At 45.1% G+C, this 16,344-nt stretch overlaps 1 protein-coding gene across 6 annotated transcripts in view; it reads right to left on the reverse strand.

The window, feature by feature from the left end:
• The window catches only part of LOC119180874 (transcription factor RFX3), a 327,700-nt gene that overhangs the window by 251,068 nt on the left and 60,288 nt on the right, over positions 1 to 16,344 (reverse strand). For all 6 annotated transcript variants that reach the window (XM_037432010.2, XM_075882891.1, XM_075882892.1 and 3 more), the window contains one exon: positions 6,681 to 6,786. In XM_037432010.2, the coding sequence (XP_037287907.1) occupies positions 6,681 to 6,786 (106 nt within the window). The remainder of the gene's footprint in view (positions 1 to 6,680; positions 6,787 to 16,344) is intronic.

The following is a 16,344-nucleotide window of genomic DNA, read 5'->3' on the forward strand; positions in this document are numbered from 1 at the left end:
TTTATTATTTTGGATATACAATAATAACTTATAATAATATATTTGGTTTGCTTTTAATATGAGATATTTAGGGAATAACGGACGTGCGCTAAGACCTTGTGGCATACCGTAGTATCCCTCGAATAGTCTTAGTACCTTCTTTTGTAGTGTAAGTAATGTTTTATAGTTTTGAGCCGTCGTTGTTCCCCAACATAAGACACAATAACTTAACCTGGAATATATCAGTGTATAATATAATGCTTTCTTCAGCCAAAGTGGTAATAACGGACATAGTTTGTACATACATCCAACGCTTCTACTTAGATCTGCTGCCAATTTGTTCATTCCAGGAAAGGTCTTCCTGGAACCACACACCCAAGAATTTCTGTACCTTGACTTGTTCTAAAGTCTGACCCTCAAAGGAGACACTTAGACTTATATTCCGTGGCTTATTAATGGGTGCAAACAATATATATTTAGTTTTACTCGCGTTTAGCCGCAACTTGTTTAGTTTAATTTGCGAAGACAACTTATTTAGATATGTGTTTACAGACTTTTCAAGTTGAGAGATCGATGAACCAGCAAAAAATATATTGGTGTCGTCAGCATACATGATTAACTTAGGAGAATCCGGAATGCTGCACAAGTTATTTACATAAACTATAAACAACAGAGGACCAAGTATCGATCCTTGTGGGACACCTTTGTTGACCCTCGCACGGGGAGATGTCTCTTGATTAATAGCGACATACTGATAGCGGTCTTCTAAGTAATTTTGAATTAACCTATTGGCAACGCCACGGACACCGTAGTTATTAAGTTTTTGTAAAAGAACACTGTGGTGCACGGTGTCGAATGCTTTGCGGAAGTCAACAAAAAGACCAAGAGTATATAGCTTTTTCTCAAAATTGGTTAGTATCTCGTTTTTAATATTGAGTAATGCAAGCTCGGTGGATTTACATTTTTGAAAGCCAAATTGGGCATCACTTATTACATTGTACTTCGCAAAAAATTTTTGTAATCTAATATTAATAGCGCTTTCAAAAACTTTTGACAGAATCGGAAGTACCGATATCGGTCGGTAGTTTCCAATCTCTTGGTCATTACCACCCTTGAAAACCAGACATACGCGAGCTATTTTTAATTCATCGGGAATAACATCGGGGTAACAAGAGTTAAATTAATAATATGTGACAACGCAGGTGATATAACATCAGCGACGTATTTTATTGGTATAGCTTTAATATCATCGTAACCTGCTGCACAATTGTTTTTTATCTTTGTTATTAATTCTTCGGTTTCATGACATGAGATAGTGTGCAGAACTATAGAGTTAGATAGATCATCTATAGTGCTTATCAGTCATCGCTGCCTCTCGTAAAACCTTTCCGCACCTCACGTCGTTTGAATAATTCATTAGGTTACCAACGCATGTAAGGTAGAAGCATCGCACTTAATTCGTTCGCCTAGCCACAATCAATTATTCATTGGTATGGTCTTCTGCAGCGCATCGTTAACATTCAAAATGCAACCAAATTTAGGGCCGAGGTAACGGCAATATTTTCTAATAGATGTGTTATTGTTTAAGGACACTTTCTGTTTCTATTTTTTTCTTTTTCCTTTCTTCAGTGTTCTGTACCACGTCAATAAGCATTGTATAAAGTTCCCATGCTCCAGGTATAACATAGAGAGAATTGAACACGCTCTGAAAAACGGAGGAAGTGTCAAAGCAGTGAAGAGGAAACTTGGGATAGGCAAAAATTGGATGTATGCACTAAGGGACAAAGAAGGCAAAATAACTACCAATATGGATAGGATAGTTAAAATAGCAGAGGAGTTTTACAGAGATCTGTACAGTAGCCAGGACAACCACGACCTTAATACTATAAGAAATAGCAGTCATCCAGATGACACCTCACCAGTAATGATAGAAGAAGTCAGAAAAGCCTTGGAGAGCATGCAAAGAGGCAGAGCTGCTGTTGAGGATCAAGTAACATCAGATCTGCTGAAAGTAGAGGACAGATTGTATTAGAAAAACTAGCTACCCTGTTTACAAGGTACCTCCTGACGGGAAGAGTACCAGAATCTTGGAAGAATGATAACATTATCTTAATACATAAGAAAGGAGATGACAAGGACAGGCCAATCAGCTTGCTCTCCGTAGTATACAAGCTACCTACAAAAGTAATTGCTTACAGAGTTAAGAAAACCTTAGAATTCAATCAACCAAAGGAACAAGCAGGATTTCTAACAGGCTACTCAACAATCGACCACATCCATACTATCAATCAGGTAATAGAGAAATGCTCAGAATATAACAAACCACTATACATCGCTTCATAGATTGCGAGAAGGCGTTTGATTCAGTAGAAATATCAGCAGTCATGCAGACACTGCGGAATCAGGGTGTCGATGAAGCATACATAAACATCATGGAATAAATCTACAGGGGATCAACTGCTACCATAGTGCTTCATAAAGAAAGCAACAGAATACCAATCAAGAAAGGTGTAAGGCAGGGGGATACAATCTCCCCAATGCTATTTACCGGGAGCTTACAGGAGGTTTTCAGAGGCCTAGAATGAGAACAGTTAGGGATAAGAGTTAATGGAGAGTACCTTAGTAACCTGCGTTTCGCCGATGACATTGCATTGCTTAGTAACTCAGGAGACGAATTGCAACTCATGATTACAAAGTTAGACAAGGAGAGCAGAAAGGTGGGTCTTAAAATTAATCTGCAGAAAACGAAAGTAATGTACAACAACCTCGGAAGAGAGCAGAGCTTCGAGATAGGTAATAGTGCAAGTTCTAAACGACTATGTCTACTTAGGGCAGGTAATAACCGCGGAGCCGAACCACAAGATGGAAGTAACTAGAAGGATAAAAATGGGGTGGAGCACATTTGGCAAGCTTTCTCAAATTATGACAGGTAGATTGCCAATATCCTTCAAAAGAAGGGTATATAACAGCTGTATCCTGCTGGTACTTAGCTACGGAGCAGAAACATGGAGACTTACAAAGAGCATTCAGCTTAAATTGAGGACGACGCAGCGAGCAATGGAAAGAAAATGGTAGGTGTAACCTTAAAAGTCAAGAAGAGAGCAGAATGAATTAGGGAACGAACAGGGGTTAAGGATATAATAGTTGAAATCAAGAAGAGGAAACGGACATGGACCGGGCATGTAGCGCGTAGACAGTACAATCGCTGGTCATTAAGGGCAGCTAACTGGGTTCCCAAAGAAGGCAAGAGGGTGAGGGGGAGACAGAAGGTTAGGTGGGCAGATGAGATTAAGAAGTTTGTGGGTATAAATTGGCAGCAGCAAGCACAGGACCGAGTTAACTGGCGGAACATGGGAGAGGTCTTTGTCCTGCAGTGGACGTAGTCAGGCTGATCATGATGATGATGATGATGAAGTAAACAGAGGGCTCCCCATACAGTGGCGCATGTGCATTGAGATAACACACGAGGGAGAAGTTTCAGAAGACTTACATTTATTCACAAATCACAGGACATCTGCCACTGAAGTAATTTGTGATGGGCATCTGCACACGTTTGCCTTGCAGCAAGTCAATCAATTTCGCACACAGCTTGCACAGCATGTCTACTTCGGCTTCAGCATTCTCCTGGCAAGAGAAGGTGTGCACGGCAATGTCCAGCATTGACACTCTCTAAAAATGACAACAATGACTGCATCTTCGCTACTAGCCTCTGCACCAAAGTTGCAGTGTGGCCAGCACATGACAAGAAAGGAGGAGCCTCTGCACTCGCGGAGAGAAGCAGACCGGCATTTGGATAAACCAACACTCCACGTCAGCCTTTTTTTTTGCTCTGTTCACGAGCGTCGTTAAAAGGAGAAGGGTTACGTGGCAGGGACGAGAAAGGGGGAAGCGTGGCACAGGCACGTGAGAGAGAGTTACATTCCGCGACAGCTGTTTTTTTTCTTCTCTCTCTTTGCGTGCGGCGTTGAAAGAAGAAGGGTTCATAATTGAAAATTTTGTAGAAGCGCACTAAAAACAAACGGACAGAAGAGGCTGACAAAAACAGCGCTTTGAGAGAGAGCAAACATTCTACCCACAGCCTTTTTTTTCCTTTTTTGCGCAGTGTTGAGGCGTTGGAGGTGCTGCCGTGGCACTGGGCGGGGTGCTGAGAACATTTTCAAAGCCCAGTATGTTCGAATTAACCGTTGCAAGTGCTTAGATGTTCGAATTAACCGTTGCAAGTGCTTAGATGTTCGAATTACCGGGCGTTTTTACCCATTGAAATACACATAGCTTTGATGGGACCTTACCGTGAGTTCAAATTAACCAGAAGTTCGAATTAAGCATGTTCAAATTAATAAGATTCGACTGTAGTACACTTATTTGCAACCTCTATGTAACAAATTAGCAGTGGGATACAACCTTAATATAACGAATCCCCCTCCCTACCCCCCTGACAATCTGAAAATTTTGCTCCGTATCTTGGAATTTTGGTACGAGCATGCATCTTCCACGATTGTTCCACTGCTGACTAAGCGCGAAGCGGCTGCGGCGCGCACGGTGCATAAGGTGAGAGCGAGCGCTTGTATTGCGTGCAGGTGAGCGCAAGGCGTGTGTGACCAGCACGCTGCACCTTTCGATCTGCTTGCTGTTCTCAGAGTCAAATTCCAAGTTGTTGCTTACCGCATTCAATGCTTCGCCCTTGTGGCAAAACTTTGATTTTTCTTAATTTCAGACAACCATGTCATCAAAACTGAAAAAATGTCAGATTAGGCACTGATGGAAACTCTCCAAGACCAAGATGATGACGGATCTTCAGAGGTCGAAACACCATGCGATATCGTCTTGCGCCATGCCGCGAGTCCGCAGGCTGGTAGCGTTCTTAATTAGCCGATTTAGTTCCAGCAACACGACGGCGCTTTGAATGCAATGCAATGAACGCCACAGCAAAAAATTGTAATGTTATAAAAAATAAGGCTAGCAGACTTACTTTTTTCGACCAATTCTTTTCGATCCATTATCGCGGAACTTCCACAAAACATTGGTGTGAACAAATATGGCCGCTCCAGGGAGAAGTGCTCTTTTCACACAGTCCCTTCGCGTTGACACCGCCATGATACTCGCCGAGAAAGCAAACGCGTTAACGATGGTGACCGCTTTTGAAATCAAAGTTTATTATTGCTACTCAAGTGATTCCCCCCACTCTCTGCGTTGTTTCATGCTCGTTTAAGATGGGTGGTTCACTTTTTGTTTGAGCTTCTGACGGCGGGATATGTTACCTTGTGCACTTTCTTCCAGACAATAAGGATGGGCCCACTCATTTGATCTCTGCTTTAGCAGTGCTCACGCGTTTTTACCGCTCGTGAAAGTTACGATGCGCGGGGGCATGTTATCAATTTGGACTTGGTACGGAACATGGCGGCGACGGCGAAAACCCACCGAGAGTGTCTATATAATTGTTATCGCAATAATGCAGTATTTTTACTTTAAAATAAGTATTTTGGGTTAGCTCTGCCTTCAGTGCCCCTTTTATTTAATTTTCGAATTTTTGAACCACACCTGCATATAACTCAATCCTCTTTATAACAAATTTTTCCGAGAATTTATCAATTTCGTTATATCCAGGTTTAACTGTACTATTATAGTCGATTAGAAAGAAAAATGTTGTTATATTGCTTACAGATATCTCTGTTTACAGCCCAACTTTCTCCAGAAACTATCTTAAAGACAACACCATGCTGCTTTTTAAACTGCTAAGACAGCCATCACTCACCCGCAAGTGCTCGATCCCCATGAGAGTAGCAATTTCTTTGGCCTTCTCTTCAAAAATGGAGCTGCTGATCAGGAAGTTCGCACCGCGCACACAATTGAATCAAAGAAAAAGAGCATTTTCAATTTCTTTGTATGCCGCCGTTCTCATCCGCATTCTGTCCGTGGCCAAGTTTCCAAGCTTTGCGGCTTCTTCAACCTTCCCTTTGTTCTTGAGTATTCTCAACAGTGTGGACTACGCAATATTGAACTTCTTCACAATTTCTGTCTTCAATAGGTTGTTGCGGTCAAGTTCTTGAATGATTTTTACTTTCGTTGCGAGCAAAAGTGCAATGTGCTGGCGTTTTTTGTTTCCATCTCAAGTTCACGGCGACATGGAAACAAAGAAGATGGAAATAAGATGAATCGTTTGCTACTCGGTGTGCGAGTACATGTGCAATCGCTGGATTGGCTTAGTTAGGCTAGCTTTGGCATTTGTTTCATGGTTGCTAGACTGCCGTGGCCACTTCGGCCATTCATGAATTTTGCCCGTTTTAGTTTCCATTTAACTGATGTAAGCAAAAAAAATTTTCCAACTACCCAAAACTTTTTACCATTATATATATATAGGAGACCAACCAAATGTGCCAAAATGGTTTCGTTTATGCGGCTTTTCCATTTAAAAGCGAGTTTCGTTTATTGGAAGTCCACTGTAGTAAATATATATCAAGGCTGCTCCGGCTGCGTCAGCCGCTGTCTTTCTCGTAACAATATCATCTTGGCCAAGGCACTCAAAAAACAAGAGACACAAGACTTCTCATTGGTGCAAGTGTGCACTGCACATGGCTATAACTGCGCTGCATGTGATTTCGCGTGCACTACGCCGAGCGACAACGACAGCACGCGACAGCCGGGCAACCCAAAATGCTCCACCCTGAAAAGAGCCTGGCGGGAAGATGAAAGAAGGGTCTCACCTGTGAATAGGTGACCGCAGTACCGCTGGCGGTGCTGTAGTAGGCAGCATTGCCAGGGGTGTACATCGCCCCCGAATCTGTGACGCTGTACACAGGATAACCCGTCCTGCAAATCAAGCATGTGCACTTAGTCATTTCGGACCAGGCGTAGAGAATACTAATCAATCGAATGGCGCTCCATTCAGTTTTCTTTGCTCTGTTCCGAGATGAACCATGCCAGTCGAAGGTTGTGCTAATACAGGAAGAAAATCACATCACACTACAAATAACTCAGAGCAGCTTGCTGAGGCAGAAAAATGTCCAACTTGAATGGGCAAAGACAGAGCACGTACACAATGACAAGAGGAACCCCTCCCCCATCAAGGCAGCATTGGTAAGCGATAGTATGCGCACATTTTTCTTCTCGTAAACTGCAAAGGTTTCATAAATGCCAGGACTCCTTGCAAGAACCGGTAAAGGGTGGCATGCAGCCACAGGAAAAGCAATGGCTGACGATTCATTTTAAACCACACTTGCATGCCTCCCCAGACAGACAGTTTGCGCTGTGAATGAGAATCCACAAGGCTTTTACTAATAGCGGATTTAAGATTTGAACCAAATAGTAATTTGATCAAATGATTTCGAATCAAACTCAATACAGACGATCCCATAATAACAAACTCGAAGGAAATCGCGAAAAGTAGTACAGTCAGCTTATAATGCAAGTCAACTGGAGTTGCAAATATCCACACAATAAGCAGTACCACACTATAACAAAAACAGCCTTTCTTTAGGACCACACTTGCTCAAGACATGTTGAGCATGCAGTCTCGTGTGTCCGAGAATCGAAGCATGCAATCCCTGGTGTTAACCAGATAAATTTTCGAATGTAAAAAAAAAAAGAATATAATGTCCTCAGACACGCGCTGCCAACGAAATGAACGTAAAATGGGGGGGGGGGGGTAATATAACAAAAAGAAGCAGCGTTGCATAAATCCTCTGTCTCCTTCTAAGACCGTCTCGATTATGCACATTACAGAGAATCAGGTTCGAAATTTCATGTGCTGTAAGACGCCAATCATTCGATTTCACAGGGGCGCACACGATTTCGAGACATTATAGTCGAATCGTTAACCACCATTTTGAGCCCTGCATGGGCCATCCTTGTTTTCATTAACGATATGTACCCTTTCCCTTCCAGTGTGGCCACCACAAAGAATTTCATTGATTCTGTACCAAACCGCTATTTCGATAGCATGGGCCTCTCTAAAGAAACGAAAGCAATGCTGATTAAGTGGTCATCATTGAAGTTTTAAAAGTAAGCAAATTCATCACCTTTGCTATAACAGCGGCGATTAACGGTGAATGCAGATACAAGCTCTGAAGCATGGTAAAATGTTGTTTAGCGGTGGTGTTAGAATGTTCACAACCACACAGGACCACTTTCGTGGCACTGGCAACGTTATCTAGAATATTGCCACCTAGAGTTGTGAGCCGGCAAGCCCTAGCGAGCCGAAAAGGAAAAAGAGAACGAAGAAGAAGTGTGTGTTAGCGCTTCGTTAAAAGATACACGCTCGTGTCTTCCTGCCCCGCTGTTCCTGTCTTGTCTTCACGGCTCTTGGTGTGTGACAAACTGGTGGAGGTGCTGGGTATTCTATGCACCGTACCCCTCCACATAGCAAGAACTCGAGCGCCGTACCGGTGGTTACTCCTGTGCACCGCGCCAGCAGAAGAATCCGAGGGCAATCCCCTGAGTTTGGACTGCTCGTAAACAACATGGCAGCTCCGACCAGCCCTACTGACACCAACCCAAACGGTACGAACGGCACAACGCCGCTTCATTGCACCTTACTCACACCGCGAACGCCAAATCCCTTTCATGGCACTGCACTTGAGGATGTCGAAGATTGGCTCGTTGCCGTGCACAACCAGTGGGACGACGCAGACAAACTGCGGCACGTCTATTTCAGTCTTTTGGATGGCGCACGTGTATGGTATGAGAACCGGGCAGGTATTCTTACATCGTGGGAAGACTTCAAACGCCGACTTCTTGGGACATATGCCAGCCCTGACCGGCGGGAGAGAGCTGAGCGCGATCTGCAGTCCCGCATACAACTGCCGAATGAAGGGGTTGCGATGTATGTCGAGGACATGACGCGTCTTTTCCACTGAGCTGACCCCGGCATGCCAGAAGAAAAGAAGGTACGGTACCTCATGCGCGGGGTGAAAGAACAGCTTTTCGGTGGGCTTGTGCGCAGTCCTCCCAAGACTGTGTCCGAATTTCTCGGAGAAGCCGTCACCATCGAAAGCACTCTTAGGCACGGGGCCCCGTCATACGAACGGCACGTCAACGCTTCAACTACGGACTACTTGGGAGCTTTCGGTGGTCAAATGAATTTCTTCCGAGAGATCATACGTTCAGTCGTCCGCGAAGAACTCCAGAAGCTGTCTGTGCCCTCGCAGCCCACTATCTCTTCGTTGTCCAGCGTAGTCCAAGATGAAGTCCAGCATGCCTTAAGAGAACCTCCTTTCATGCGGGATTATCAACCACCCAGTGACTTCCCCCGCATGTCGTATGCTCAAGCTTTGCGGCAACCTATTACACCCGCAATCTCGCATCCCACCGTGGCCCCAGCCATGCTGCAGACGATCCAAGCGGCGCCATATTACAGCGCACCTCGCCTGATTTCGCAGAAATCAGACGTCTGGCGTGCGCCAGATAGACGTCCTCTCTGCTTCCACTGTGGCGAAGCTGGGCATCTTTACCGATACTGTTCTTACCGGCAACTTGGACTACGCGGATTTTCGACGAACTCACCGCCACCCAGGTTCGGTCAGCGGCCCCCTGAAATTGAAGAGTATGTGGCTCAGCAGCGCGGAATTTCGTCGTCCTTGCACCAGTCACGCTCCCCGTCACCGCGGCGATTTTCTCCTAATCGCCGTACCTATTCGAGCGTGGCGCAGGGTCGGTCACCCAGTCCACGCCGGGAAAACTAACCACAGCGACCTTCAGGGGCGAGGCCGCTCATACTGGACAAGCTCAAGGCCTCCTACCGACGCTTTCGGAAACTGACGATACCCCGATGACGACCACACCAGATGGTTCCGCAAAAATTTCGTTAGACATTCCAGTGCTGCTCGACGGTCGCAAAGTCAGTGCTTTAGTTGACACGGGTGCGGATTTTTCGATAATAAGTGAAAAACAGGCTGCTCTCCTGAAGAAAGTCACGATGCCTTGGAACTTCAGGCCAATTCGTGCTGCTGGCGGGCACATCGTCATGCCACTCGGCGTTTGCACAGCACGAATACAGATTCGTGATTCTACCTTTGTTGTCAGCTTGAGCCTTCTCCGTCAGTGTTCTCGAAACCTGATCATTGGCATGGACTTCCTGAGGGAGCATGGTGCTATCATCGACATTCGACAATGCCTCATCACATTTTCAACAAAAAGCGCCACACCAGAGCATAATCCCAGCCACGATCGAGTATGTCTGCGTGTAATTGACGATGATGTGATGATACCACCGCGCTCAAGTGTTATGGTTCGAGTGGCGTGTAATGAATCAGCACACGCTGAAATGGTCGCGGAGAGCAATCGATCCTTACTCTTTTCCCAGGGTATCTGCGTAGCACGAAGCCTAGTAGACCTCCAGGCTGGCCACTGCGAGGTTCTTGTTACAAACTTCAGCTACGAGCGCCGACACCTTTTCACTGGTACTGTCGTCGCCTATGCCTACCCAGTAACCAATGTGATTGAGTGTTTTGCTTTCGAGGCGACGATAATGCCGAAGCACCTCTCCAGTGTATCGACGTAAATCCAACGCTTTCTGACGAAAACAAACGAAGGCTTAACGACTTGTTGACAGAATTCCACGCCTGTTTTGCTCGTTCATCAAGGATCCGTCAGACATCGATTATGAAACACCGTATTATCACCTACGGCGACGTGCACCCTATACAGCAACAGCCTTACCGAGTTTCACCAACTAGACGACGCGTGATTCAAAAGCAATTGAAGGAAATGCTTCAAGACAGTGTAATACAGCCATCGAGCAGCCCTTGGTCATCGCCAGTGGTCCTTGTAAAGAAGAAGGATGGTACACTTCGCTTTTGTGTCGATTATAGGAAGCTGAATAACGTCACAAAGAAAGACGTGTACCCGTTGCCTCGAGTGGATGATTCTCTTGACAGGATTCACATAAAAAACAGCGCCAATAACGAGAGACTAGAAAAAGAAGGAGACAGACAGCGGCACTGAACTTACAACAAGATTTATTTGCCAGAACCGCACAATATATACTTGGTCAGTATCTAACAAAAAAAGAAAATACAAAACAAACAAAACAGAATCCACCTAACAACCACATAGTCATCTTCACAACGCACCATGAGCAGCACGTGTGCTAACATGCCGAAGGAAATCTATTTCTTTTAATGATAGCACAATCGAAGGCCTGCTGACACATGCACTGCCCAGCCTTTCTATTTCTGAAGCCTCATAAATTTCTCGTATCAACTGGTCCCGATGCCGCCTAATGACGGTACAAAGCTGAAAATCAGGGACACAGCCGCAGTCTCGGCAATGAATGCCGAGATGGCCCGAAACTGTAGAGGAGACGTTGTGAGCGTGCTCTTTCAGCCGCTCATTTAAACACCTGCCTGTTTGGCCGATGTACCACTTGCCGCAAGACAGGGGTAGTGAGTACACCACTCCTTCAATGCATGGAACGTACTTCTTTCGATGCTTGACTTTGCAGCCTCGCTCGCCCCTCGAACCAGGATTCACGGCTGTGCACAACCTAGCCAGTTTTTCTGGGGCAGAAAAAACCAGGTCTACGTCGCACCTGCTGGCTACTTTTTTGAGATTGTGGGTGACGCCGTGGATATAGGGAATAACGACGAAGTTTCGTTTCCCACGTCCCTTATCCTTTGTACGGTTCTGAGCATTATTTTCTGGGCTCGTTCTGATAATAAGCAAACTAAACGCCTTACAGAAGCTGGTTTCCCGATGTACGTTTTGACCGCCGTTGCTGAGTGTCTACTCAGAGAAATCAGAACGAGCTCAGAAAATAATGCTCAGAACCGTACAAAGGATAAGGGACGTGGGAAACGAAACTTCGTCGTTATTCCCTATATCCACGGCGTCACCCACAATCTCAAAAAAGTAGCCAGCAGGTGCGACGTAGACCTGGTTTTTTCTGCCCCAGAAAAACTGGCTAGGTTGTGCAGAGCCGTGAATCCTGGTTCGAGGGGCGAGCGAGGCTGCAAAGTCAAGCATCGAAAGAAGTACGTTCCATGCATTGAAGGAGTGGTGTACTCACTACCCCTGTCTTGCGGCAAGTGGTACATCGGCCAAACAGGCAGGTGTTTAAATGAGCGGCTAAAAGAGCACGCTCACAACGTCTCCTCTACAGTTTTGGGCCATCTCGGCATTCATTGCCGAGACTGCGGCTGTGTCCCTGATTTTCAGCTTTGTACCGTCATTAGGCGGCATCGGGACCAGTTGATACGAGAAATTTATGAGGCTTCAGAAATAGAAAGGCTGGGCAGTGCGTGTGTCAGCAGGCCTTCGATTGCGTTATCATTAAAAGAAATAGATTTCCTTCGGCATGTTAGCACACGTGCTGCTCATGGTGCGTTGTGAAGATGACTATGTGGTTGTTAGGTGGATTCTGTTTTGTTTGTTTTGTATTTTCTTTTTTTGTTAGATACTGACCAAGTATATATTGTGCGGTTCTGGCAAATAAATCTTGTTGTAAGTTCAGTGCCGCTGTCTGTCTCCTTCTTTTTCTAGTCTCTCGTTATTGGCGCTGTTTTTTATGTGAATCATGTCGTACCAACTCGCCCAAGCAACCACGTTAGCTACTTTCGTCTCTTGACAGGCTGAGGCGAGCAAAGTACTTTTCCTCAACCGACTTCAAAAGTGGTTACTGGCAAATTGAAGTTGATGAACGTGACCGCGAAAAAACTGCTTTTGTAACTCCTGACGGTCTGTATGAATTCCGAGTGCTCCCATTCGGTCTCTGTTCTGCTCCGGCCACATTCCAACGAATGATGGATACCGTTCTCGCTGACCTCAAGTGGAAAAGTTGCCTCGTCTATCTAGATGATGTTGTCTTTTTAAAAACGTTTGATGATGATGATGATATATGGTGTTTTTTGGTGCAAGGGCCATTTGTTGGCCAAAGAGCGCCATTTCATCTTACTAAAGATATGGACAATGATTGTGATAAGCGGCTGTATAAGGGCCATAAAATTCCTCGCAGTAAAGCGGGTAAAAACATACAATTAATAAGATCATGACCATGCCGTGAAAGGTGTGTGTGGTGCGAATAGATGGCAAAAGTTAATGATAATAAAAACGATGGTGGACATGTATGGCATTAGCACAAGTGCCTCACTCGTTCATACCCTTGCGTCCAAAGGCCGTGAGGCAAGTGCTTTATTGTGTAGCCACCGCAGCGAAAACCTCTCTGGAGAGGTCGTGCTACGGTATGCCCGGGTATATGACATGAAAGCTATGAATTTCTTTTAAAAACGCTAACAATGATTTGTGACTAAAAAACGGTTCCCTACCGACGAACATTGCAGGGTGTAAAGGTATATGTTGTCGGTAGGGTGAAGGAAAGTGTTGTTTTCTTAGAGTGTCCAATTGTTTGCACTGAATTAAAATGTGAAGAACTGTTAGTGCTTCACCACATCTGTCGCACAATGATGGATCGCCACCGGAGAAAAGATATGAGTGTGTCGTGTATGTGTGTCCTATCCTGAGCCTCGTTAATGTTACCTCTGTGTGACGTGATTTTGATACTGGTGGCCAGTGGCCAAGGTGTGGCTTGATAACGTGTAGTTTGTTTTGTGTGTGAGTATCCCACTTGCTCTGCCAGTAGTCCCTGAGTTTTCGTTTGAGAGACGGCTTAAGATCAAGGGCCAGGATTGATGAAGGTGTAATGGCGGTGCTTTCGTGGGCGGATGCAGCAAGCTGATCCGCCATCATGTTGCCTTGAATCTCACGGTGCCCTGGCACCCAGCACACAACAACATGTCGGTTGAGTGTGTAGAGTGTGCATAAAATGGAGTAAAGTGAAACGAGGACAGGGTTTTTTTGTTTTTTAAGATTGTGCAGAGCCGTTACCACACTGAGGGAGTCTGTATAAATTACTGCTTTTTGTATTTGTGATTGTTTGATGTGTTTAGCTGCCACAAGTATCGCGTAAGCTTCCGCTGTGAAGATACTTGTGCCTGGATGTAGAGGGCCAGCATTCGAAAAGGAAGGGCCAACAGCAGCGTAGGACACAGAGGAGTTAGACTTAGAGGCATCTGTAAAAAACTCAGGACGTGTGCATTTGTGTTGAAGTTCCAAGAAGTATGTTCGAATATGGGCAATAGGCGCATGTTTAGTAACTTCTAGGAAAGACACATCGCAATCTATAGTCTGCCACTGCCACGGTGGCGGGTATGCTACAGGAGCCATTAAACTGTGTTCGAGTGACACTCTAGTGTCCTCAGCTAGACCCTTCAGGCGAACTGAGAAGGGCTGCCTCATTGAAGGCCTGTTTTGAAAAAGAATGGAGCTCGACAAGTCATTAATAGTAGAGTATGAGGGGTGCCTCTTGTCTGCTTTTACCTTAAGGAAATATACAAAGGACATGTAGGTTCTTTGCAGATGAAGCGACCACTCATTTGACTCAACGTAAAGGCTTTCTACGGGGCTGGTGCGAAAAGCACCCGTAGAAAGGCGGATGCCCGAATGGTGCACGGGATCCAGCATCTTCAAAGCACTTTGAGTCGCAGACTGATAAACAATGGCCCCATAATCTAAGCGGGTGCGAATAAGGCTTCTATACAGGTTCATGAGGCATTTCCTGTCACTACCCCACGTAGTACGTGACAACACTTTTATAACATTCATGGCTTTTAAACATTTTGTTTTTAAATACCTTATGTGGGGTACGAAGGTCAACTTGTTGTCCAAGATTAAGCCTAAGAATTTATGCTCGGCTTTGACGGACAGACGTTACCCGTTCAGCCGAATGTCAGGTTCCGAGTGCATGCCTCTCTTTCGAGAGAACAAGACACACGTGCTTTTTTGTGGGTTAAGTCGAAATCCGTTTTCATCTGCCCATTTGGAGACCTTATTTAAACCCAGCTGAACCTGCCGCTCACACATGGCCAAGTTGCATGACTTGAAGCCAAGCTGAACGTCGTCGACATATGTACAATAGAACATATTGCGGGGAATGGACAAGTGCAAAGAATTCATTTTAATAATAAAAAGTGTGCAACTAAGCACACCACCTTGTGGCACGCCTGTTTCCTGGACAAATTTTTGGGAGAGCACACTGCCCAGACAGACACGGAATGTCCGGTTTGACAGGTAACTTTCGATTATATGAAACATTCTTCCGCGCACGCCAAGGTGGGACAGGTCTCTTAGAATTCCGAAACGCCATGTTGTATCATAAGCCTTTTCGATATCGAGGAACACAGAGAGAAAATATTGTTTATGGACGAAGGCGTCCCTGATCTGTGCCTCGATACGAACAAGGTGGTCTGTCGTGGATCTACTTTCTCGAAACCCGCACTGAAATGGGTCGAGCAAATTATTTGTTTCAAGAAAATGTACAAGTCGGCAGTTTATCATTTTTTCGAAGACTTTGCACAAGCAGCTTGTAAGTGCTATAGGCCTATAACTCGAGGGTAAAGAAGGGTCCTTACCCTCTTTCAAAATGGGAATAACAATAGCCTCTTTCCAGGAGGTAGGAATAGTGCCAGAAGACCAAATAGCATTGTACAAACAAAGTAAGGTTTTTCGGGTTTCGTTTGGTAGGTTTTTTAACGTTTCATACATCACACGGTCAGAACCTGGGGCAGAAGTACTGCAGGAGTTTAGAGATGTTCGGAGCTCAGCTAGACTGAAACCTTGGTTATATGCCTCGTATCTAGTGGATTTGTGTTCGAGTTTCTGCTTTTCTATTCTTGTTCTGTATTTTTGGAAAGTGTCAGTATAGTGGGACGAGCTGGATACCTGTTCGAAGTGTGCACCGAGGAAGTTTGCCTGATCTTCCAAGGTATCACCCTGAGTGTTTACGAGTGGAAGTGTGTGTACTTGTTTTCCTGCTATCCTACCGACCATGTTCCAGACTTTAGCCTCCTGTGTGTATGAATTAACCCCTGATAAAAACTTCTGCCAGCTTTCTCTTCTGGCCTGCCGACGCGTTCTCCTGCCTTGAGACTTTATTTTCTTGAAGGATTCAAGATTTTCGGCTGTCGGTGAGTTCCGAAGCAGCCTCCAAGCTCTGCTTTGCTGTTTGCGCGCCTTTCAGCATTCAGAGTTCCACCATGGCACACATCGTTTTCCAGGGTGTCCATTTGTTTGTGGGATGCATTTTGTTGCAGCGTCAATCAAAAACGCTGTGAAGAAGTTGACAGCAACATCAATGTTCAAAGTACATATGTCATTCCAACCTAGACGAGCGATGGTATAAAACTGTTCCCAGTCGGCTCTGTTTATGAGCCACTTGGGAACACGTGGTGGACACTCAGTTACTGTATTTGTGCTCAAAACTACGGGGAAGTGGTCACTTCCGTACAGATTACTGACGACTTTCCACTGGAGTAGAGACACAAGAAATGGAGATACTATGCTTAGGTCTATGGAGGAGTAGGTGTTATTGGCGAGGTT

Source organism: Rhipicephalus microplus, unplaced genomic scaffold (genome assembly GCF_043290135.1).
Source record: "Rhipicephalus microplus isolate Deutch F79 unplaced genomic scaffold, USDA_Rmic scaffold_14, whole genome shotgun sequence".
In the NCBI taxonomy this organism is placed as follows: domain Eukaryota; kingdom Metazoa; phylum Arthropoda; class Arachnida; order Ixodida; family Ixodidae; genus Rhipicephalus; species Rhipicephalus microplus.